Source organism: Hylobates moloch, unplaced genomic scaffold (genome assembly GCF_009828535.3).
Source record: "Hylobates moloch isolate HMO894 unplaced genomic scaffold, HMol_V3 SCAFFOLD_8, whole genome shotgun sequence".
Lineage (NCBI taxonomy): Eukaryota > Metazoa > Chordata > Mammalia > Primates > Hylobatidae > Hylobates > Hylobates moloch.
The window spans coordinates 33,215,826-33,240,722 of record NW_026652283.1 but is presented as its reverse complement, the minus strand read 5'-3'; the positions used below and the strand labels follow the sequence as shown (position 1 = coordinate 33,240,722).

Genomic DNA, 24,897 nt, shown 5'->3' with positions numbered 1-24,897 from the left:
TTTTTGAGATGGAGTTTCACTCTTGTTGCCCAGGCTGGAGTGCAATGGCGCGATCTCAGCTCACTGCAACCTCCACCTCCCGGACTCAAGTGATTCTCCTGCCTCAGCCTCCCGAGTAGCTGGGATTACAGGCACCCGCCACCACGTCCCGCTAATATTTTGTATTTTTAGTAGAGACATGGTTTCACCATGTTGACCAGACTGTTGTAGAACTCCTGACCTCAGGTGATCCGCCCACCTCAGCCTCCCAAAGTGCTGGGATTACAAGCGTGAGCCACTGTGCCTGGCCAGTTTGGTTTGTTTTCTTTTTTGTTTTTTTAGAAATGGGTTCTCAACACATTGCCCAGGCTGGTCTCGAACTCCTGGCCTCAAGCAGTCCTCCCTCCTTGGCCTCTCAAAGTGTTGGGATTACAGGCATGAACCACTGTGCCCAGCCATGATCTCTTTTCACATATTATCACATAGCTGGTCCTTTGTCAGGAATCCCCCACCCCCACCTTTGATGCATTGCTGTGACTTGCTTTCTTATCTTCAGATCACAGCATAGGTATCTCTTCTAGAAAGTATTTCCTAAACTAAGCTCACCTCTAGTTGCTCTCTATCAAATCATTCTCAATTTCTTAGAATTGTAGTTAGAATCATTTTCCTTTCCATTTTTTTGTTTTATTTTGAGGTCTCACTCATGTTGCCCGGGCTGCAATGTGATAGTGGAATCATAGCTCACTATAACCTTGAAATCCTGTGCTTAAGCGAAGTTGGGATCATTTTGCAATTTGCCACTTAATTGCTAGCTTTGTGATCTTAAGAAAGTTGTTTTAACCTCATCGTCTCCATTTCTTATGTCTAAATGGGAATTGTCAGCTCACCTCATATAATTGTTACATTAATTAAATGAAGTAAGGATATAATATTCCTAGCACCGTGGCAGGGACATAGTGTGTTCAATATATGTCAGCTGCCATTATCATCATCTTTTTTTTATTATTACAGTATTAAATAATTCAGTGACAACCATGTCATTGGACATTTAGGCTGTTTGATGTGAATCATTATCACAGATTATGCTGCTATGGACATATTTGTGCATGAAACTTTTTCTATATTTGTTTTCTTAGAATAGATTTCCAGATGAAAATTAATGTGTTTTAACAAGTATAAGGATGTTTCATATTTGGGATACAGGCTGCCATATTGTTTTCTGGCAGCAGCAGTTAATACAATATTTGAAACCAGGTTGCTAGAATTATTTCTTTATTTTTGCTCTTGTATAACAGAGATAGACTGGAGAGAGTTGTGTGTGTGTTAGAATTTAGTTAGAAGGTAGTCTTTTCCCTACTAAAAATACCCTGCTGATGGCCAGGCATGGTGGCTCATGCCTGTAATGCTAGTACTTTGGGAGGCCAAGGCGCGCAGATCACTTGAGGCCAGGAGGTCCAGACCAGCCTGGCCAATGTGGCGAAACCCCGTCTCTACTAAAAATACAAAAATTAGCTGGGCGTGGTGGCACGCACCTGTAGTCCCAGCTACTTGGGAGCCTGAGGCACGAGAATCGCTTGAACCCGGGAGGTGGAGGTTGCAGCTAGCCAAGATCACGCCACTGCACTCCAGCCTGGATGACAGAGTGATACTCTGTCCTGATAAAAAAAAAAAAACAAAAAAAAAAACATACCCTGTTGTTACATGCAGAGGGGAGAGTAATTGCTCTCTCAAACTCAGGAAGACTCTTAGTTGTCCTAAAAGACCTCATAAATTTCTTTAAACATGCAAAAGAGAGGTTCCTTTTCAATCAGAAAGACTCAGGAAATGTCAAACCTGAAAAGAACCTTAGACATCACCTCCATCCCTCACTTTATAGGTGACTGAAGTGAGGCCCTAAGAGGTTAAGTGATCTGGCCAAGATAAAATAGTCATCACTCAGTCAGTGGTAGAGACAGGACCAGAGCTCGCTCTCTAGAGGGCTAATAGTCTTACCACTCTGTCTTGTTACCTCTAGTCAATTAACAAGTACCTTTTAAGCACCTAGAGGCTTACCAGTCTTGAGCCCTTGTGTGACAAATCACCATACTGCCTCACTACATTAGGAGATGCTCCTCAGAGAGCCTGTTTTTTGTTTGTTTCTCAGTCTATCTTAGGTAACACTGCCTGTTCTAAGAAAGAGAAACAAATAAGGAGTGGGAACCCTTTTAAAATCTGAGGTGAACAAATTCTGTGTATATTTGTGAGCAGATAATGCTTTTCCCACCAATCTCTTGGAATTTCCTACCTGGTGACAGGATTGGGGAGTCAGAGGAAAATGAAGAAAGAAGAAAATGTGTCACTTGAGAGCCTGATGGTCTGGCTGGCAATCTGGCATTTCTTGTAATCCTGAGCTCTAGTTAGGATGGGAGTTCAGTTTGTATTTTTTTTTTTTAATGTAATGGTTAAAAGGATAGATTAGGCCAGGTGTGGTGGCTCATGTTTGTAATCCCTGCACTTTAGGGAGTCTCATCCCTTCAGTTATTAAATATATGGGCCAGGCCAGGCACGGTGACTCACGCCTGTAATCCCAGCACTTTGGGAGGCTGAGGTGGGCGGATCACAAGGTCAAGAGATCGAGACCATCCTGACCATAGCCAACATGGTGAAACCCCATCTCTGCTGAAAATACAAAAATTAGCTGGGTGTGGTGGTGCGCGCCTGTAGTCCCAGCTACTCGGGAGGCTGAGGCAGGAGAATCACTTGAACCCGGGAGGCAGAGGTTGCAGTGAGCCGAGATTGCACCACTGCACTCCAGCCTGGCGACAGAGGGAGACTCGGTCTCAATCAATCAGTTAATCAATGAGCCAGAAGGATCTTTCCAGAATATACAACTGAATGTCTCATTTTTCTATTTTGAACCCTTCTGTGACTCCCCAGTGAAGGAAATAAAGTGCAAGCCAGGCATTCAAAACCTTTCATGAGCTGGCCTCTGCCTGTCTACCTCATCATCTGCTGCCTCTGGCTGCCTAATCTCCTACAATCCAGCAGTGTTTTTCATGCCCCTCTACTTCCATAAATTATCTTGTCCTAGTAAATACCCTTCCACTTTGTCTAAGTTAAAAAAACAAAACAAAACAAAACAAAAACAAAACTTCCTTCTTCCAGACCCTGCTCAGGTGCTTCATTTTCTGCGAAAGCGTCCCTTTCTCACTCTCATCTCTGTTCCACCAGAGCTAACCCCTCTGACCCCTTTGCAACTGTACCTTGCATAGGCCTGTCGTTACTTGTTTAAACGTCTTAAGTTTTCCTTGTTCTACTGAACACTCCTTCAGAGCAGGGGCCATGTGTTTTTTTTAATTGCCAGCAGTACCTGCCACTAATCAGATGCCCAGGTTTTCATTGAACAGCTGATTAGGATACTTGCAAAATGTTTTGTTTAAATTCCTGCTGTAGATTTTTTTTTTTTTTTTTTTTGAGACAGAGTTTTGTTCTTGTTTCCCAGGCTGGAGTGCAGTTGTGTGATCTCGGCTCACTGCAGCCTCCGCCTCCCGGGTTCAAGTGATTCTTCTGCCTCAGCCTCCTGAGTAGCTGGGATTACAGGTGTGCACCACCATGTCCGGCTAATTTTTTGTATTTTTAATAGAGACGGGGTTTCACCATGGCCAGGCTGATCTTGAACTCCTGACCTCAGGTGATCCAACCACCTTGGCCTCCCAAAGTGCTGGGATTACAGGAGTGAGCCACCCCTGCTGTAGATTTTTTTTTGTGGCAAATCCTGCATACTTTTTGGACCTGCACAAACAAGGTATACAGGCCTCAAGGAGGAAGTTTGGAAATAACACACAAGTTCTGTGAGGGGTTGGCAAAGTGCATTCTCTCCTAGTTGTTCCAAAGCTAGATTTCAACAGTGCCTTCTCAGAAGAGAAGGAACAGCTTGAACAAAATGTCAGACATTTCAGGCTTTCCTGATTACTGAAGCAGCAAACATCTTGATATAAAAAAATGATCGTATAGAATATGTGTTGGGCTCCACACAGGAATGAGTTACTGATGGAGAAAGTGGAGTTGTCTGTCCTATGTATTGCTCTGCTGTGTAACACCTAACTCATTTCTAGATAAGGAAAAGTGTCTTGATTTAAGGAACAGCAAAAGTTTTATTCACTTAGAAAAAAACTACATTGCAATATGAAATAAAATTGGGGGAAAATTTGTATTTTATGTAATACCAGTGACCTTAACAAAAGTACTGTTCTTTTTGCCATGTGACTTTCCAGACTATTTCTGTTAGCTTGAAAATATGTATTTTACATAGTTGTAGTCTGTGTAAAGATAAATACTGTTTTGTATTTTCCTTTTTTGCTTAATAGCTTATTATGTAAATATTTTTACATTTGGTCTTCTGAGTTATTTTTAGGAACTGCTTAACAATAGCTACACATTATTGAGGACCTGTCATGTGCCCGGCATATGCTAAGCATTCTTATAATCCTTACAACAGCCGTAAGAAGTAGCTATTGTTATCCCTAATCCAAACAGGCCCAGAAAGAGTTAGTGACCCAATGACACATAACTCTAAGTGGCAAGGACCAGTTTATTCTTACCCTAAGTCACCACTTTCTACTCTGTTGTGCTATCTCCTGTATGAGAATTCAGTTTTGCAGTGTGCTTATGAACCATAATTTAATAAACCACTATTTTTCCTGCTTGACTTTTAGGTTATTTTCTGTATCTTACCTTTCCTATACAAGCAATAGTGAACCTGTAATTTATTTTTATTTTAATAAATGTGCTTTTCCATAGTGTATGTGCATGTACATATCCATAACATGTACATATATATTGTCACATTGTTACATTAAATGAAAAATTTTAAGCATCTATATTTTTCATATTGTTACACAAGTGTAATCATAATGCCTTTTTTAAATGACATGTTCGTTTTATGTATTTATAATTTTTAATGGCTAAGAATCATAGTTTAAGCATTTTAAGCACTCTAGTTTTTTTCTATAATAGTTTTTATTTGCTATGATTTGAAAATAACCTTTCTGAATTCTATTTTTTTGTTTAAAACTTTATCTTAACATTTGATATGCATTCGTTTATATTTATCTAGTCAAACGTGGTAACCTTAACTACCTTTTTAGAAAGACAAAGAGATTGGCCAGGCATAGTGGCTCATGCCTATAATCCAAACACTGAGAGGATGAGGTGGGAGGATCGCTTGAGCCCGGGAGTTCAAGACTAGCCTGGGCAACATGGTGAAACCTGTCTCTTCAAAAAAATTAGCTGGGTATAGTAGCATGCTCCTGTAGTCCCAGCTACTGGGGAGGCTTAGATGGGAGAATCACCTGAGCCCGGGAAGTCAAGGCTACAGTGAGCCATGATAATGCCACTGCACTGGGCAACAGAGTGAGACCCTGTCTCAAAAAAAAAAAAAAAAAAAAAAAAAAAAAAAAAAAAAAAAAAAAGGGTGTTTTTCTCTTTGACAGAAATCCTGTGTTTTATAGTAGAGTAATATCAGTGTCTCTGGGCAATTGACTCTTGTCTCTTGTGTCATCATTCTCTTTCTCTGCTTTTATTAAAATTTGATTTCTGGGTGTACCTTTTTGTTTTTGCAGGTCTGGGACCTGCGCCAGAACAAGCTAACCTACACCATGAGAGGCCATGCAGATTCAGTGACTGGCCTGAGTTTAAGTTCTGAAGGCTCTTATCTTTTGTCCAATGCAATGGACAATACAGGTAACTTTGGAAAGGAAATCTCTCCCCGGATCCAAGGAAAAAGTCAAAGATTGCTCACAGATTCCATCAGATGATTAGAATGTGTTGTAATGGGGAAAGCTTTAGGTGAGATAGTCAAGAATCTAGGACTGTAGTCTCAGATCTCTGTCTTGTCCCTGAACTTTGCTCACAGCATTTCTCTCTAGGCATCAGTTTCTACATTGATAAGAGGACTGGATTTTACCTTTAAGACCCATCTCAATTCTGGTATGCTGTGTATCCAACAGGATATTAGAAACTCCAGGTGATGAGTTTAATGAAAAAGATGTGAATCTAGAGGTCTATTCAAGGCAGTTCTTGTGCGTTTTCAGAGAGCACCAAGCTTGGATGATCTCTTTTGCTCTTTCCTGCCAGTCTGTCTTCCCTCCCCACTCTGAAAGCATTGGTGTGAGAAGAGGTCTTCATTAAAACATTCTGGATTTACACAAACACACTCTTGCTCTTTCTCTTTACTTGTTTTTGAGTTGTAGGGTGGGAGGACGGGTTACTACAGAAAAAAAGTAAGGTGACTTGCTGGATTATATGCTTAATGTTGAGGGAGTTTGGAAATGGCCCTGGTATACAAAACTGTAGGCTTGTCAGGAACTAAAATGTATTCCCTGACATTTTGTAACAAAAACAATACCTGACATTCACTGGGTACTTAATAAATATTTGTTGAATGAATGGACATCTTTACCTTTTGACTATATTCTCAATGGCAAACTTTCATGCATACCTTTGCCTTTTTATGCCTGTCTGACTCCAAGGATTGATAATACTTTTTTCATACTCAAATAAAATTACATCACTGAAATTCCACTATAGGTATAGCTTCAGTTACAGCGGCTATAGCTACTGCTTACAATAGATGTTTATACACATTTAATCTAGCATTAAAAAAATATTTTTTCCTCAAATTTTTTGATAAGACAGGATCTCGCTGTGTTGCCTAGGCTGGTCTCAAACTCCTGGGCCCATGCAAGCCTCCCAAGTACCATGCCTAGCTAATTCTAGCATTCTTTATAATGAGGAACAATGAGGTTTCCTAGATTGGCATTAAAATAAGGAAAAAATGATAGAATAATTTCTTGTGGCTGCATAATACAATTATAAATTCTTTATTTTTATTTGTTGCTTACAAATTTTAGAACCTTTGCATATATATCATCTCATTGGATCTTTAAAATAGTATTATTGGCTGGGCAGGGTAGGTCACCTGAGGTCAGTAGTTCAAGACCAGCCTGGCCAATGTGGTGAAACCCCATCTCTACTAAAAATACAAAAATTAGCCAGGTGTGGTGGTGGGCACCTGTAATCCCAGCTACTTGGGAGGCTGAGGCAGGAGAATCACTTGAATCCAGGAGGCGGAGGTTGCAGTGAGCCAAGATCGTGCCACTGCACTCCAGGCTGAGCAACAAGAGCGACACTCCATCTCAAATCAATCAGTCAATAATATTATTTAAAAAGAAGACAGATAATTTTCTCTTCATTTTACAGAACAGGAAAACCAAAACACAAACAATCTCACTGTTTACCTGACATCACCCAAATATATAACAGAGATAGAATTAGAATCAGTGTTTACTTTTTCTGATTTTTGGTATGGTATGGTGCTCTTTTGATTTATTTGACCTTTTATATATTTTATATATATCTGACCTTGTTCAGTTTTAGACTATCAGGTGCCCATATGAGGGAAATTAGGAAAGGGCAATGTAAGTTTGGCTTTTATAAGTTCATTGTCACAGTAGTTCCTGGTATTTAGTTTGTCACATTGAAGCTTTGCTGGATGTGACTAAGCTGGCAGAGAAATCTTGCAAAATATCTTTTTGAAATTAGTATCACACCCAACTGCATTCTGTTGCAAATTACCAACATTGCATGTGACATTTTTCCTTCCTGCCCCCTCAGCTAGCCCCAGTTATTGGGATTTAGATGTAGTTTCCTGCTTGAAAAAGAAAAGAGCCTTAACAGGTAGCAGTATGTCACGTTGGACTTCGCCCACCCAGGAAACAGCATCTGCCATTGATTGACATGATACTAATTTCAGCTGGGTGCCCAGGAGGCCTCTGGCCAATAGTTGTTTTGGTTTGTTTATTTGGATTTGTTTTGCAGTTCGTGTCTGGGATGTCCGGCCATTCGCCCCCAAAGAGAGGTGTGTAAAGATATTTCAAGGAAATGTACACAACTTTGAAAAGGTGAGTTCTGCACGCAGAGGAGTTTCCCTGTTCATTTACTTCAGAGAGACAGTCAAGGTGGTATTGAGGATAGAGAGCAGTAGCTCTGCTGAGAATGGACTTCATTCCAGTAACACTGCTCTTGATCAAAACTTGTTGCCAAAAATAAAACTAATAGAAATAATAGTGACTGGGGAGAAGCCAGTCCCATAGCCCAAAAGGAATGGAGCCAGCCCTCAAACTGAGAGCATCTGACTTGACACCACCCTCAACAGGAGACTCCTGGCCTTTTAATTACTTGGGAATTTTACCCTCCTAAATCAGTTTTCCATATGGAACCCAAGCTCCCATAGCTGTTACCTGGATGGTCTCCCTACCTGCCTCCCCATCCCGTGACCACGTGTGTTAGAACCCTAAGAATACATCTCTCCCCTCAGTAACTACCACAGCCCAAGTTCTGAGAGAGAAAATTTTTTTCAAACCCTCAAATTTCAAGGTCAGCTCTATTGAAAGCTTTTCCCCTCAGAGAATTTAATAGAGATTAATTTTTTTTTTTTTTTTTGAGAGCTCATTGAGATTCAGTTTCACTGTATAAATCAAATTTTATTTTTTAGACCTGGCATGGTGGCTCACAGCTGTAATCCCAGCACTTTGGGAAGCCAAGGTGGGAGGCCAGGAGTTAGAGACCAGCCAGGGCAACATAGTAAGACCCTGTCTCTACAAAAGATAAAAAATCTGGGTGTGGTGGCATGTGCCCACAGTCTCAGCTGCTTGGGAGGCTGAAGTGGGAGGATCACTTGGGCCCAGGAGGTCAAAGCTACAGTGAGCTATGATTGTGCCACTGTACTCCAGCTTGGACAACAGAGCGAGACCCTGTCTCAAAAAAAAAAAAAAGCCCAAAATTTATTATTTGTTGGGTTTGCGTGTATTTTGCTTCAAGATAAATAGGAAAAAAAGAATGAGTATCAAGATAAATGGAGCAAAGGGAGCCTCCATTTATAAGTAGAACAAAATTTTGTTGCCAGGTTCAATCTAATTAACTGTAAGTTAAGTATTTTCTATAGTTTTTATATGGTGTAAAATATCAAAGTATGCTGTTTTGGCCCATAGAATATAAGATAATTACTGACCATCTTCCTGAGAAGAATAATTAAAACTCTAGTTAGGAAATTTAAAGCCTCTTAGTGATTCTGTAGCTTTGCAAAGAGGAGTTCGGTATATTACTATTCAGTGGATTCTTATTTATCATAGAACCTTCTGAGATGTTCTTGGTCACCTGATGGAAGCAAAATAGCAGCTGGCTCAGCCGACAGGTAAGGATTAGTGGGTGCAAAGTAAAGAATGATGTAACTGGCCGGATGCGGTGGCTTGTGCCTGCAGTCCCAGCACTTTGGGAGGCCAAGGCGGGCGGATCACCTGAGGTCAGTTCGAGACCAGCCTGACCAACATGGAGAAACCCCATCTCTACTAAAAATACAAAATTAGCCGGGCGTGGTGGCACATGCCTGTAATCCCAGCTACTCTGGAGGCTTAGGCAGGAGAATCACTTGAACCTGGGAGGTGGAGGTTGCGGTGAGCCGAGATCACACCATTGCACTACTCCAGCCCAGGCAGCAAGAGCGAGACTCCATCTCCAAAAAAAAAAAAAAAAAAGAATGATGTAGCTATGCAGGATGTCTTCTTGTGTTTTATACATAAAGTGTGGATATGGAGCTAGAGCAGACGTAGAGTTATGACTGTGCTTGAAGATGAAGCTGTGTGCAGTGTGAAGGGTTTCAAAACCATGTTTGACAGACAGATCATTTCTACCCACTTTAGAGACATTTTAGACCTAGATGATCAACAATTTGTTTGATTCTGTTGGGTTCCCTTTGCCATCAGAATAAAATTCAGTCTCATAATCTGTCTCTAGTCTCCCTCACCACATTTCTTCTTCCATGCTTCAGTTCGTTTGAATACATATTAAATACCCACCTCCCCCACCATCACCACAGTGCTGCTCACATGCAATTTTCATATTCTAACCTCCTTTTGCGTTCTCACCTCCAGGTTCTCTCTCACATTCCCTCTTCATTATCCAAACTCCTATGTCTCTCTAGTAACCACCTCTATGTTACATCCATAACCTGTCCCTGGTCCCCTCTCTCTATTACCTCTTGGACATAACTAATTGTTCTTTGTGCTGTAATCCCATTTCATACATCTAACCTTTGTTAGCATTTATTACATCTTACAATCAAATACACAAAGTGAGGTACCTCCACTAAGTTATTTTCTCCTAGAGATTAGGGAATGAATCTTAGTCATTTCTGTGAACCCATGGCACTGTTGTCAGTGCTTGAGCTTTTCTAACCAATTAGTTTATATTACATGAATGAATTCCTAGCTGAAGAATGGCAGTCCAATTTTACCCTGCATAGCAGCTCAGCTATTGGTAAAGCCTGCCTGTGTTGGAGATGATTCAGAGCTGCGTCTGGGTTAGTGGGAAGTGCAATGATTGCTAGGTGCAAGGTGTAGCAAAATGCGAACTAGGTATTTTCCACCCCATGCTGAATTAATCGGCTAAGGCTTTATGAAATATGAATCTAAACTGGCTCAGGCATTATGTGCTGAATGAGAAACAGAAGGGAGAGAATTCTTCTGTCAGATGCTGTTGTATTTGGCATGTCTGTGGTAACCTGTGCTTGGGGGAGAATCAGAAGTTGAATAGGGATGTCCAGGTGTCGAGTCTGATGGGCTGCAAATGAGGCCTGGTAAAGAGCAATAAGACCCTCTGACAGCAAATCCTGTGTTTAGCTCATTGGGCAGTGTCTTAACCCTTTTTAGCTTAATCCTGTCCTCCCCTTTAGAGTTTCTCTTCCAATCCTACTGAAACAAGCACCATCCTATAAAAAGGAAGCATTTCTTGGGCTAGCCAGGGCTTTCAGCATATTCCAGGGTTTTCACCTATTTGGGGCCCTAATGCTGCCACACAGAAGCTGCACTGTGGTCTGTCCCATACCTTTCTATTAATGAATACCTTTCTATTAATGAGCATATTTAAATTCCAGAGTCTACTTTTCTTTTTTCCTGACAAGTTTAATGCCAAGAAAAATGGACAAGTATTCAGGTATTTTCTGGAGGAAAAAGAAAGGGTCCAGGTGAAAGTGTCACATTGATGATTTGAGTGCAAGTGGTTTAGAGAGCTGCCTGGAAGAGGGAAATCTAAAGAATTTTAAGTTGTCAAGTTGCTAGAGAAGACTTTAAGAAACAGACTAAGGTGTCTCATATTCTGATATAGTAAGAACTATCCTAAGTATTTTTACATAATTTTCAGCAGAAAGAGTGTATCTTTCTTTTGTAATTAAATTTTTTTGTTTTTGAGATGTAGTCTTGCTCTGTCGCCCAGGCTGGAGTGCAGTGGTGCGATCTCTGCTCACTACAAGCTCCGCCTCCTGGGTTTACGCCATTCTCCTGCCTCAGACTCCCGAGTAGCTGGGACCACAGGTGCCCACTACCATGCCTGGCTAGTTTTTTGTATTTTTAGTAGAAACGGAGTTTCACCATGTTAGCCAGAGTGATCTTAATCTCCTGACCTCATGATCTGCCCGCCTCGGCCTCCCAAAGTGCTGGGATTACAGGCGTGAACCACCGCACCCAGCTGTAATTAAATTTTTTAATTATATTTACATACTTTTTTTTTCTGATGAGCAGTTTGTTTCTGGCATTGGCCCTTTCTGAATTGCAATGTCCTTTTTCTCCTCTTTCCCTCTCCACTGTTCCTTTAAACTTTACATGTGGTCGATGGTGCACACCTTTAATCCCAACACTCTGAGAAGCAGAGGTGGAAGGCTGGCTTGAACTCAAGAGTTCAAGACCAGCCTGGGCATGATGGCAGGACCCTGTGTCTATAAAAAAAATCTTAAAAAAATTAGCCAGGCATAGTAGTGCGTACCTGTAGTCCCAGCTACTTGGTAGGCTGAGGCAGAAGGATCCCTTGAGCCCAGAAGTTTGAGGATATAGTGGGCTGCAATCATGTCACTGTTCTCCAGCCTGGGCAACAGAGCAAGACCCCATCTCTTTAAAAAAAAAAATTCACATGTGAAAGCATGTCTGAGGAAAGCCTACCCCTCTCTACCTGCTGGGGGTTGGCAAGATTTGACAGGCCACCTCACCAATTGGCCCCAAGTCAACAAGGAGCTCTGTTACATAAGGCTCCTGATTCCTGCCAAATGTTGCCATGCCAAAGTAAGGAGAGGGCAAGGAACCCCTCTAAATTTAGCATCTAATTGGCAGCCATCAAGAGTGAGACCTTGAAGTGTAAACCCTTGGAGATCTGGGATTCTGTCTTTTATGTGCCTGGGAAATGTATCCTCGGAAAACTGCTTTTCAGCTTGGCCTGGATTTGGCAAATTTCTCCTTTCTACTAACTAATAACTTACAGATCACCTCTTCATATTCAAGCTTGAAACTCTAAATAGTCCTATAGACTATGGGAAGACTGGCCAGTCTCTCGGCCAAGAGTGATTTATTCAGCCCATTGACTTCATGAGATTCTGTTTTGATGATGAGTGTACTCATAATAACAATAGCTATAATTAATTTTGTGTGCCAGGCACTTTGCATATATTACCTCATTATTTTTCTCAACAAACTTATGAGATCAGTATTTTCTCCATCATTGTAACTAAGAAACTTAGAGAAGTTAAATGATCTGCAATTATTTAACTTCTCTGAGCTAAGCTTACTTAGCTAGTAAATAGCTGCACTGAGACTTGAACCCCAGTCTTTCTGACTCCAGAGCTCATACTCTTTCACTATGCCATACTGCTCTTCATTGAATTAATGAGGACCAGCTTTTTGTGCATGACAGGAAAGAAGACAGTAGGAAGGGCATGAGTATCAGAGCCAAGGAGTCTAGACAGATGGAGTTCCTGCTTCTCTTCCATCTTGTTCAGAACTTAGTTTCTATGGAGCCTAGCTGATGACAGCTAAATAGTATAATTAAGAAGCTCTTGTTTATTTGCATTTTTGACCAAAAGTGTAAGTTGGATTAGAACTAGGCATTTTATAATCCAGTACTGGTGAATGTACCATTTTTATGATCAAGTACTGGTGAGTTGTTGATTGCACAAAACAAAATATGTAAATAATTTTAAATACCTGCTTCAAAACTACCAGCCCTTTATATTTACCAACAGATGAGTTTTACATCATCAGATTAAGATAATAGCTCTATACTTTACCCTTTAATGACTTAAGCAAGGTTGAGGGTCAAAGGAACTTTTTTTTTTTTTCAGCCAGTGTATTTATGGAGGGTAAGTGAAAGTAAAATACAACACTGTATTAAGAGCTCCAGAGTCTTCGGTTCAGCTCTGTAGTTTCTGTGGCTGCTGAAGAGGTGGTCAGGAACATAGGAACCCCCTGCTGGGCTCCTGGTCACTTCTGTCTGCTCCATGGCAGGAAACCTTCAGCACAGGACATCAAGGCAAGCTTGAATAAGAAAAACAATTTCTTCTTCTTAAGCCATATCATATCAGTTATACAGAAGTACTACTTTGGGAAACAGTCTTCAGGAGAGCCTAGATGAGCTCATAAAATCTCAGCAGTTCACTCAACTTGCCCTTCAAGTTTTACTTCAGTTTGATAAGGCTATAAAGTCATCATTGGCTCAGAGGATTAGGAACAGAGTTGATTTCAGGGGCTCTCTAAATACATACAGATTCTGCCATATGCCATGCATGGTGGCTCATGCCCGTCATCCCAGCACTTTGGGAGGTGAAGGCAGGAGGATCGCTTGAGGCGAGGAGTTCAAGACCAGCCTCAACAACATAGCAAGACACTGTCTCTACAAAAAAAAAATAATAATTTAGAAAAACAAAAAGATTCTGTGATAACATGTAGACTTTTGTATTCAATGATACTGAATTCCAAAAGGTGATAGAACTTGTTAAAGTGGATAAAGTGAAAATTATGGCCTGTGATGATAAATACTGGCTCTAATACTATAGAATGAATAAGAAAAAAATCACATTTTTATGACATCTTCTGTTATTATTCATCACTTTTGAAGAGAAATGTAGAAGTTTTTTTTTTTATTCTAGCATTACAGAAAGTACATTCTGTTATTTCAGTATTTCAGCAGTATTCAGAGTATTTCAGTAGAAAGAAGCTTAAAACTCTATAACCTCTTACATTACCTTTATTATACAGCATGAAAAAAACAATTTTTTTTTCTTGAGACAGGATCTCACTCTGGCTGGAGTGCAGTGGTGCCATCTCAGCTCACTGCAGCCTCTACGTGCTGGACTCAATCAGTCCTCCCTCCTTGGCCTCCCAAGTAGCCAGGACCACAGGCATGCACCACCACACCTGGCTAATTTTTTTGTAGAGATGGGGTTTTACCATGTTGTCCAAGCTGGTCTCAAGCTCCTGAGCTCAAGCTGTCTACCAGCCTTGGCCCCCCAAAGTGCTAGGATTATAGATGTGAGCCACCATGCCCAGCCTCATAATTTTTTTCAATGACAAATAAAAATGTTTTCTTCCTAAGAATATTCTCTAATAAGCTCTTTTTTTTTTTAAGAGTTCTAATTGGCCGGGCGTGGTGGCTCACGCTTGTAATCCCAGCACTTTGGGAGGCCGAGGCGGGCGGATCACGAGGTCAGGAGATCGAGACCATGGTGAAACCCCATCTCTACTAAAAATACAAAAAAATTAGCCGGGCGTGATGGCGGGCGCCTCTAGTCCCAGCTACTCAGAGAGGCTGAGGCAGGAGAATGGCGTGAACCCGGGAGGTGGAGCTTGCAGTGAGCCAAGATTGCGCCACTGCACTCCAGCCTGGGCGACAGAGCGAGACTCCGTCTCAAAAAAAAAAAAAAAAAAAAAAAAAAAAAAAGTTCTAATTTTAGTTATGCCGTTGATGAACTGTATTGCCTTGGAAACGTCACTGTGCCCCAGTTTTCTTATCTCTAAAATAAGGAGTTTAGAGAAGCTGATTTCTTTTTTCTCTTTTTTTTTTTTGGAGATGGAGTCTCACTCTGTCACCCAGGCTAGAGGGCAGTGCCACGGTCTCAGCTCACTGCAAGCTCCACCTCCCAGGTTCAGGCAATTCTCCTGCCTCAGCCTCCCGAGTAGTTGGGATTACAGGCACACACGCTACCATGCCTGGCTAATTTTTTGTATTTTTAGTAGAGACTGGGTTTCACCTTGTTGGCCAGGCTGGTCTCAAACTCCAGACCTCAGACGATCCACCCACCTCGGCCTCCCAAAGTGTTGGGAGTACAGGCATGAGCCACCACACCCAGCCTAGACAAGCTGATTTCTCTTGGCCCCTTCCCATTCTAGAATTCAGTATTCCTTCTGCCTGTTAATTCAATGGAAAATTTGGCTCAAGGAGTATTAGGTTAGCAAATACTATAAATATTTTATATACCAGACACTTCCTGTCCCTTCTCAGGGCTCTGTTTGAATACAGTACTAAAAAGTTCACCTGGATCTGCAGCCTAGGCTCCCACCCTGCCATGAGTTGGGTTACCTTTTAGACTTCCTGAATGAGTATGAAGTTAACTGTAGCCTAATTATACTAGACACTCTGAAAAAGGTTTTTGTATGATGTCTGCAGGAAAAACTTTTTTTCTTCCCTGTGGTGTTTCCCATTTCAGAAGCTTGTATTCAAACATGCCAGTCATGCTTATATTTTTAGTTATTCTTATTTCTCCACCCCGTTGCTCAAGAGGTGAGTCCATGTCTTATTCAAACTCTGTATTCCTAATTTCTAAAAGCCAGAACACGGTTCACTAAATGAAAGGTAAGTAAATAATTGTTGCTTCCATTTCCTTTAAAAAGCCATGCCTCTGCCCTACCCCCAGCTCTAGGAGGCCTTACCCTTGCTTTTCATGATACCTTACAGGTTTGTGTATGTGTGGGATACCACAAGCAGGAGAATATTGTATAAGCTGCCCGGCCATGCTGGCTCCATCAATGAAGTTGCTTTCCACCCTGACGAGCCCATCAGTAAGTCTGTCCAAATGAGGGGGAAAGGGAAACTGGAAATCTCCCCTTAGGGATCCTGGGAATACAGAGTCAAAAGTGGGTATCTGTTTTATGCGAATTTCCATGCAAACAGCCTTTGGGTGTTTTTGTTGTTGTTGTTGTTGTTGGGTTTTTGTTGTTGTTGGGTTTTGTTTTTGTTTTGTTTTGTTTTGTTTTTGAGAGTGTCTCGCTGTTTTGCCCAGGTTGGAGCAATGGTGCAATCTCGGCTCACTGCAACCTCTGCCTCCTGAGTTCAAGCAATTCTCCTGCCTCAGCCTCCCAAGTAGCTGGGATTACAGGCACCCACCACCATGCCCAGCTAATTTTTTTTTATTTATTTTATTTTTTTTTTTTTGTATTTTTAGTAGAGACAGGGTTTCACCACGTTGGTCAGGCTGGTCACGAACTCCTGACCTCCAGTAATCCACCCGCCTCAGCCTCCCAAAGTGCTGGGATTACAGGTGTGAGCCACTGTGCCCAGCTGCAAACAGTCTTTATGTGGGTATCAATGACAGTCTCACCATTGCTCATAAGTGGTGAGACTAAGGGCAGTGCTCCATTTTCTTCTTGATCTCAAAGGGAAGTTGGTAAGTCTAATTTTTTTTTAATTTACTTCCATCAAGTCTGTTTCAGTGATGTATTTGATTAAAAGAATACTTTTTTTTTTTTTTTTTTTGAGACAGAGTCTCGCTCTTGTTGCCCAGGCTGGAGTGCAGTGGCACGATCTTGGCTCACTGCAACCTCCGCCTTCCCAGGTTCAAGTGATTCTCCTGCCTCAGCCTCCCAAGTAGCTGGGACTACAGGCACCCACCACCACACCTGCCTAATTTTTGTATTTTTAGTAGAGATGAGGTTTCACCATGTTGGCCAGGCTGGTCTCAAACTCCTGACCTCTGGTAATCCACCCGCCTCAGCCTCCCAAAGTGCTGGGATTACAGGTGTGAGCCACTGCGCCCGGCCAAGAATGATACTTCTTAATATTTAGATACAAATTTCAGCTTAAAATTTTTTGACTGGCTAAACCAAATAATTTAGGCCTTGAATTAAAGGAGAAACTGTAACTTTCTCTAGGGCTAAGTATAACAAGCAGAAGCACATTTACAAAATGACTGGCTCAGCCATAGATTCCTCTCTTCTAGAATGACTGGGAAAGTCTTTTTCTTGGGGTTTGACTGACAAGGGATGTCAGTATTTAGTGTCTGATAATGTATTTCCCATAGTACAGTCATCCTCATGATATTAGAGGACTTGGATTGAAAAGCCAGGCTACAATTTCCTGTGGATGGTGTTTAGGAGGGGAATTTAAGCTAAGTCCAATTGCTCTTTTATACCAAAATTGGCTCTTGACACAAGAGCCCTTGAGCACCAAGTCTCCTTGAGCCTTCGTTATTTCTAGTTATCTTATCTGTTCTTTTTACCTCAGTTATCTCAGCATCAAGTGACAAGAGACTGTATATGGGAGAGATTCAGTGAAGATATGGACTGGAAGACTCCAAGGCCGCTTGTCTTTGAGACCTCAGGCTGCATAAGTGACGCCAAATGTTGGATGTCCAGGCTAGCACTCTCCCTTCAGATGACCATTGTTAGCAAGAAACAGGAGGCGTTGGCCATATTCCAAAAACCACTTCTGTCCCATTTCCCATTTCACCAGGATGACTAAGGCAAGCTCCCCGTGGCCTCTAAAAACCACCTGCCAGATTTCAGGGACTGTTTTATTTTTTTTTTTTTTTCTTTTTTTTTAATGCGGGCCCAATGTGACAAATTTGTTGGTTGGGATTTTTTTTTTTTTTTTTTTTTTTTGTAACTGGCTTGTATGATATTTTCTTTCTGTATTTCTCTAAATCATTTTGTATTAAAAGCCAAATAGATGCCTTTTTACAAGAGCCATGTGGATTGGATTTATTGCTGTCTTTTTTTTTGAGGGTTGATTGCTATAAATCAGAATAGAGCATGATGTGGCCACAGAATACAATTCATTTAAACTTCCAAGAAGCTGCTCGCTTGTTTTGTTTTTCCCCCTTTTCTGTGTTTTTAGGTTTACTTACTTCCATGAAAATGACAGAGAATAATTATTTATCAGTAACAATACTTTTTTCCTACTAGAAGCATAGCAGCCAAGAGGTGATAAATAAGTTCTAAAAGAACCTGGTTTTGCCAGACGCGGTGGCTCATGCCTGTAATCCCAGCACTTTGGGAGGCCAAGGTGGGTGGATCACCTGAGGTCAGGAGTTCAAGACCAGCCTGGCCAACATGATGAAACCCCGTCTCTACTAAAAGTACAAAAATTAGCTGGGCGTGGTGAGGCACAGCTGTGATCCCAGCTACTCGGGAGGCTGAGGCAAGAGAATCGCTTGAACCTGGAAGGCGGAGGTTGCAGTGAGCCGAGATTGCGCCACTGTACTCCAGCCTGGGTGACAGAGCAAGACTCTGTCTCAACAACAACAACAAAAAGAACCTGGTTCTGTGTACTTTCACCTGATCTTTAATGAACAGAGCCTGTGTTTACTCTGCCTCCTGCCAAAAGAACTTTTCTGAGCAGCATTCTCTATACTCAGGCTCTTGAAAGTGGGCAGGTTTGGAGCAGTCTCAGCTGGTAGAAATGACATTGCCCAGAATGCTGCATCAAACTCAACTCAAATGGAATGGAGAATGTTTGGGTGCAACTTAACCGTGACATTATCTGAGACACCTTTATGATTCTGTTTACTTGTCTGGCTTTGCATAAACAGACAGGGATATTAAGAAATGCTGTTACTTTCCTTCTACCACTAAGACAGGTTACTGTCTCCCTGGATCACTGGGTGACTACACCCAGCACACAGATAGACACTAGTGAATCTCATCTGGCACTGGGGAGTAGAGTGTGTTTTTTCTGAATCTCTTATCTCAGAACAAAGAGATCTTCACAGTTCTAACCTGTTCTGAGCAGGTTTGGTTGTATACTTTTGGCTCACAAACCTGAATCATCTATCTTAAGTTAGAGAGAGGATATCTACCCTGCGTTTGGGGCATCGTCATTCAACAAACACATCAACCCCTATTATGTGGCAGGCATGACCATCGTTGCTGAAGACAGAGATAAATAAGGTACTGTCCTTGCCATCTTGAGAAGTGCACACACCAGTAGAAAAAACCATCTCAAATTCATTACTTTTTTAAGTGAGCACATGCCAAAGATTTATACAACTCATCAATGAAGGAACCAGCAGGATGGTAAAGCTTTCAAACCAATTACTTTTAATACAGTGAATAACGTGTGAATAAAGTGCACTGGAAACATAGGAGTAAACAATTTATTTTGCCTTGGAGCATTTAGGAAGTTTCACAGATTATGTGATTATGCTTAGATTGGGACTTGGAGGATGAGTAGGGCTTGCCAGGTGGATAAAGAACGTGCATTTCAGGAAACAGCAGACACAAGCTTGAAAGTGTGGCATATTTTATAAACCAAAAGAACTTGAGGATGATTAGAGTTGGGGAGCAGCAAACAGTAAAGTTACAGAATTAAAAGCCAAATCCGAGAAAGCTTGTACTTCATGTATGTGATCCATAGGTTGAGGTTTCCCAAAGTGCATTGCACAGAACACTTTTTCAGATTGTTTGTTAGATATTTTGGGGCATAAAGATCCCATGCTCAAGACCAGGTTAAATAAAGTGAAGCCAGTTTATTTACTGCAGGACTGTTTAGAGCCTTTAATATACATAGTATGGTAGAATCTCCAAAGGGAATAGTGACTTCCAGATTTTTGGTCTGAGCAATATATATATATATATATGGTTATGCCTTTAACCAGGAGAAATTTGGACAAAGATAGTATGCAAGCTGCTTTTCACACCTCCAGCAGTATCACTGAACACTCCCTAATAATCCTTTTTAAGCACCAGGTCCACGTACAGGTAGAACATCTGTCTTGGTCCATTTTGCATTGCTACAAAGAAACACCTGAGGCTGAGTAACTTATAAAGAGAACTTTATTGAGCTCACAGTTCTGCAGGCTGTACAAAAAGGGTGGCACTAGCATCTGTTGCTGGTGAGGACCTCAGGAAGTTTCCAGTCATAGTGGAAGGCAGAGGAGGAGCAGGTGTATCACATGGCAAGAGAGGAGGAGATGTGCCATGTACTTACAAATAACCCGTGAAAACTACCACAAGGAGGGCACCAAGCCTTTCATGAGGAATACACCCCCTTGACCCAAATACCTCCACCTAGGCCCTGCCTCCAACATTGGGCATCAAATTTCAGCATGAGATTTGGAGGGAACAACTATCCAAACTATATCAGAATCCCTAGTCCAAAATCCTAAATGCTCCAGAATTTAAACTTTGAGGGCCCATATGATGCCACAAGTGGAAGATCCCACACTTAATTTCATGTGACAGGTCGCAGTCAAAACTTTGTTTCAGCTGGACCTGGCTCACACCTGTAATCCCAACACTTTGGAAGGTTGAGGTGGGAGGTTCACTTGAGCCCAGGAGTTCGAGACCAGCCTGGGCAATATAGCAAGACCTCATCTCTACAAATAATTTAAAAGTTAGCCAGGTGTGGTGGCACACACCTATGGTCCCAGCTACTTGGAAGATTTGAGGTGAGAATGGCTTGACCCCAGGGGGTCAAGGCTGCAGTGAGCTATGACCATGCCACTGCACTCCAGCATGGGTGACAGAGTGAGACCCCATCTCCAAAAAATAATAATAACTTGGTTCCATGCACAAACTATTTAAAATATTTTACAAAATTATCAGGCTATGTGTATATGAAACAAATGAATTTTGTGTTTAGACTTGGGTCCCAAGATATCTCATTATATATATGCAAATATTCAGACATTGGGTGCAGTGGGTCATGCCTGTAATCCCAGCACTTTGGGATGCCAAGGCGAGAAGATTGCTTGAGCCCAGGATTGTTTGAGATCAGCCTGGACAATATGGCAAAACCCTGTCTTTACAAAAAGTACAAAAATTATCCAGGCGTGGTGGCATGCACCTATAGTCTTAGCTACCTGGGAGGCTGAGGTGGGAAGATTGCTTGAGCACAGTAGGTGGAGGCTGCAGTGACCCAAGATCCTGCCATTGCACTCCAGCCTGGGTGAGAGTGAGATCCTGTCTCAAAAAAAAAATAATAAAATCCAAAATCTATAACACTTCTGGTCTCAAGTATTTTGGATAAGGGATATTCAACCTATACTTGAAAACTGGTCCAGTCCCTTCCACCCACCCTCATCTTTTCTTGGGTTGGAATAAAACAGGGCTTCAACCTTGACACTGCCCTTTTAAAAGCCTACCAATCCCTTGAGAAGTTGGCAGTGATTGGGAAGAGCCAAGACCCTGGAGACTGCGAGGGCTTTCCTTCTTCAGTCCCCTCCCAGGTGCCTTCTTCAAGAGGCTGGGTAGAAGCCATTAGCAGGAAATAGCAGCACCATTTAGAATTTGAAGAAAATAGAAGCCCCAGCCTGGGGAATAAAGATTTGAGTATAAAAGATCCCCAGAGGGTGCAGATTGTATTCTCACTTTGGGAGAGAGAGATTGCTCCCGAATGAGTAATGGCATCTCTGGTTTTCAGTTAATTTCCCTTTATGACTTCCACAATCTCTAGCACTTAATACTGTTGGCACTTAAAGAGCCAAATTTCTTTTTTGCTGCGTGGCTGAGTTTTGTGGGTTGAATTTTCAGGGAGGTAGATTTTCAGGTTATTTTTCCATTTGTTGTTTTTTTGGCCTCCCGGATATAATTACTTTTTCTGCTAGTCAGTAGCCCTAATCCCATTCAGTCCCAACCCCCTAAACAGTTTATTTACAGGCCAGCCCATCAAAACAAAAATTGGTACTGTCTTCCCTCACCTACTTCCCCTGGTTGTTCAGGGATGCTCGATCCCTTTTCAGGTTAGAGAAGCTAATCCCTGGAGACCTTCCTGGGCCTAGTGAAGTTATACAAGGATGAGTCCCGTAGGGAAGCAGATCCAAGTCTCCAGACGTTGTCTTCTATTTCAAGTAAATAGATAATAGGCAGAGTTGCTGGTTTCAAAGACAAGAACAATCTTTTTCAGGGATTGGATCTGGTTAGTAGCTAGAAAGAACAGGTAAAGGCTTATCAGAGTTGCTTCTTCACAACAAAACTAGAGTATTTGCTTCTTACTAATAGACTAGAGTCTGCCGCTTATTAACATCTCAAAGTAGAAGAATGGGAAACTGAGGTAAAAGAGAGCTCTGAGCAATTTGGAGCCCTAGGCAGTTGAGCCTTAAAGAAAGGTCGTCAGGCCATTTGGGCTAGGACAGGATTGCTTTTTCCAAGAGTCTTTGGGGCTTGACAGCTAATGTCCCAGGAAAGAGGGAGGGGCCTGACTTAAAATGGGCAGCCCTGTTCCTGTGGAACCAAATGATGCCAGGTCTGAGCTCTTAGCCTGTCCTTTGATCAATTGTCTCTGAACACCAGACACATAATGATGCTTCTCTGAAAGAAGCCTGCATGATGGCCATCCTCTGCATCAAGCCCTGGGATGTTCCAAACTCTTTCTTCTAGGCTTCAACTCCTTTTCTTCAATTGACACTGCAACCCATCTAGACTCTTGCATTCTTTTTTTAACTTAGATCTTCTAGAGCAGTGCTTCTCAACCTTAGGCAATTTTGCCTCCCAGGGAACAATTTGACAATATCTGGAGCTATCTAGAGGGGTGCTACAGACATACAATGGGTAGAGGCCAGAGATGCTCAAAGAATTTACTGCTTTAGAATGTCATGAGTGATGCTTTTGAGCAGTCTTGCTCTAGAGCAGTGATTCTCAAAGTGGGGTTCCTGGACCAACAGCATCCACAACTTGAGAACTTCCTGGAAGTACAGTTTCTAGTGCCCCACCAAGGCCTGCCAATTAAAATCTCTGGCCGGGCATGGTGGCTCACGTCTGTAATCCCAGCACTTTGGGAGGCCGACGCAGGCGGATCACAAGGTCAGGAGATCGAGACCATCCTGGCTAACACAGTGAAACCCTGTCTCTACTAAAAATACAAAAAAAATTAGCCGGGTGTGGTGGCCGATGCCTGTAGTCCCAGCTACTCAGGAGGCTGAGGCAGGAGAATGGCGTGAACCTGGGAGGCGGAGCTTGCAGTGAGCCAAGATCGCGCCACTGCACTCCAGCCTGGGCAAAAGAGCGAGACTCCTTCTCAAAAAAAATAATAATAAAATAAATAAAAATCAATTAAATAAATAAAATAAATCAGAATCCCTGAGGTGGACGTCAGATTTTAAAGCTTCCTTAGGTGATTCCAGTGTGCAGTCAAGGCTGAGAACACTGGTGCTGGCCATGGCTAGAACTATAGTCAAGAGGGCAGCATAAAGCCAAGTTAACTTCTCCTTCAAGAAATTTCGGGGGAGTAAAGTGTTCAGTAGTCTGTGTTTTAAGCCATCTGGGTGATTCTGGTGCAAGTTTAAGAACCACTGTTCTACAGGCTTGGAAAGTTTTAATCTTTCCTGGGAGAGTGCCAGAGCCTTGTCCTGTTTACTTATTAATAGTTGTCCTTGGCCGGGCACGGTTGCTCATGCCTGTAATCCCAGCACTTTGGGAGGCTGAGGCGGGCAGATCACCTGAGGTCGGGAGTTTGAGACCACCCTGACCAACATGGAGAAACCCCGTCTCTACTAAAAATACAAAATTAGCCAGGCATGGTGGCAAATGCCTGTAATCCCAGCTACTCGAGAGGCTGAGGCAAGAGAATTGCTTGAACCGGGAGGCAAAGGTTGTGGTGAGCTGAGATTGCACCATTGCACTCCAGCCTGGGCAACAAGAGCGAAACTCTGTCTCAAAAAAAAAAAAAAAAAAACAACAAAGTTGTCCTTGGCCAGGCCCAGTGGCTCATACCTGTAATCTTAGCACTTTGCAAGGCCAAAGTGGAAGGATCGCTTGAGCCCAGGAGTTCAAGACCAGCCTGGGCAACAAAGCGAGACCCCCTATCTCTACAAAAAAATTTAAAAAAAAATTAGCTGAATGTGGTGGCATGCACCTGTAGTCCCAGCTGCTTGGGAGCTGAGGTGGGAGAATCATGTGAGCCCAGGACGTTGAGGTTTTAGTGATCCGTGTTTGCGCTACTGCACTCCAGCCTGGATGACAGAACGAGACCCTGTCTCAAAAAAAATTTATTTTTAATTTTTAAAGTTTTTTTAAAAAGAAATTTTACCTTGAATCTGTGATCCTCCAACTTTTTACTTTAAAAATTTTCAAATACAGGCCCGGCACAGCGGCTCACGACCCAGCACTTTGGGAGGCCGAGGCGGGTGGATCACAAGGTCAGGAGATCGAGACCACGGTGAAACCCTGTCTCTACTAAAAATACAAGAAATTAGCTGGGCGTGGTGACGGGCACTTGTAGTCCCAGCTACTCGGGAGGCTGAGGCAGGAGAATGGCGTGAACCCAGCAGGTGGAGCTTGCAGTGAGCTGAGATTGCACCACTGTATTCCAGCCTGGGTGACAGTGCGAGACTCCGTCTCAAAAAAAAAAAAAATTTCAAATATAAAAATTGAAAGATTAATGTACTGAACATCTGTATGCCACCTAGATTCAATAATTCAAAATCTTTGCACTGTCACACACATGTATGTACACACATACATATTTGACTTTCACTGGCCGTTGAAAGTAAGATGCAGACATCCTCCATAATAATTTTCTTTTATTTCTTTCTTTTTTTTTTTTTTTTTTTTTGAGACAGGGTCTTTCTCTGTCGCCAGGCTGGAGGGCAGTGGTGCAGTCTTGGCTCATTGCAACCTCCGCCTCCCAGGTTCAAGCAGTTCCCCTGCCTCAGCCTCCCGAGTAGATGGGACTACAGGCACGTGCCACCATGCCCAGCTAATTTTTTGTATTTTAGTAGAGATGGGGTTTCACCACGTTGGCCAGGATGGTCTTGATCTCCTGATACTGTGCTCCACCCACCTCAACCTGCCAAAGTGCTAGGATTACAGGTGTAAGCCACTGCGCCCAACCCTAATTTTCCTTTTTTTTAAG

The 24,897-nt window shown here is 42.2% G+C and overlaps 1 protein-coding gene and 1 pseudogene across 3 annotated transcripts in view; both read left to right on the top strand.

Annotated features, from left to right (window-relative positions):
• Window positions 1-17,898, top strand: part of SNRNP40 (small nuclear ribonucleoprotein U5 subunit 40) — a 38,246-nt gene extending 20,348 nt beyond the window's left edge. The window contains exons 6-11 of one of the 3 annotated variants that reach the window (XM_058443309.1): window positions 5,580-5,700; window positions 7,837-7,919; window positions 9,150-9,211; window positions 15,787-15,890; window positions 16,112-16,495; window positions 17,332-17,445. In XM_058443309.1, the coding sequence (XP_058299292.1) occupies window positions 5,580-5,700; window positions 7,837-7,919; window positions 9,150-9,211; window positions 15,787-15,890; window positions 16,112-16,479 (738 nt within the window). In that variant the 3' untranslated portion in view covers window positions 16,480-16,495; window positions 17,332-17,445. Of the gene's footprint in view, window positions 1-5,579; window positions 5,701-7,836; window positions 7,920-9,149; window positions 9,212-14,901; window positions 15,891-16,111; window positions 16,496-17,331 lie in introns of those variants that run through there. The other 2 variants (XM_032160020.2, XM_058443310.1) reach the window with 2 other exon arrangements.
• Window positions 10,992-13,893, top strand: LOC116473873 (transcription initiation factor IIA subunit 2-like; annotated as a pseudogene).
• Window positions 17,899-24,897: the final 6,999 nt, after the last annotated feature.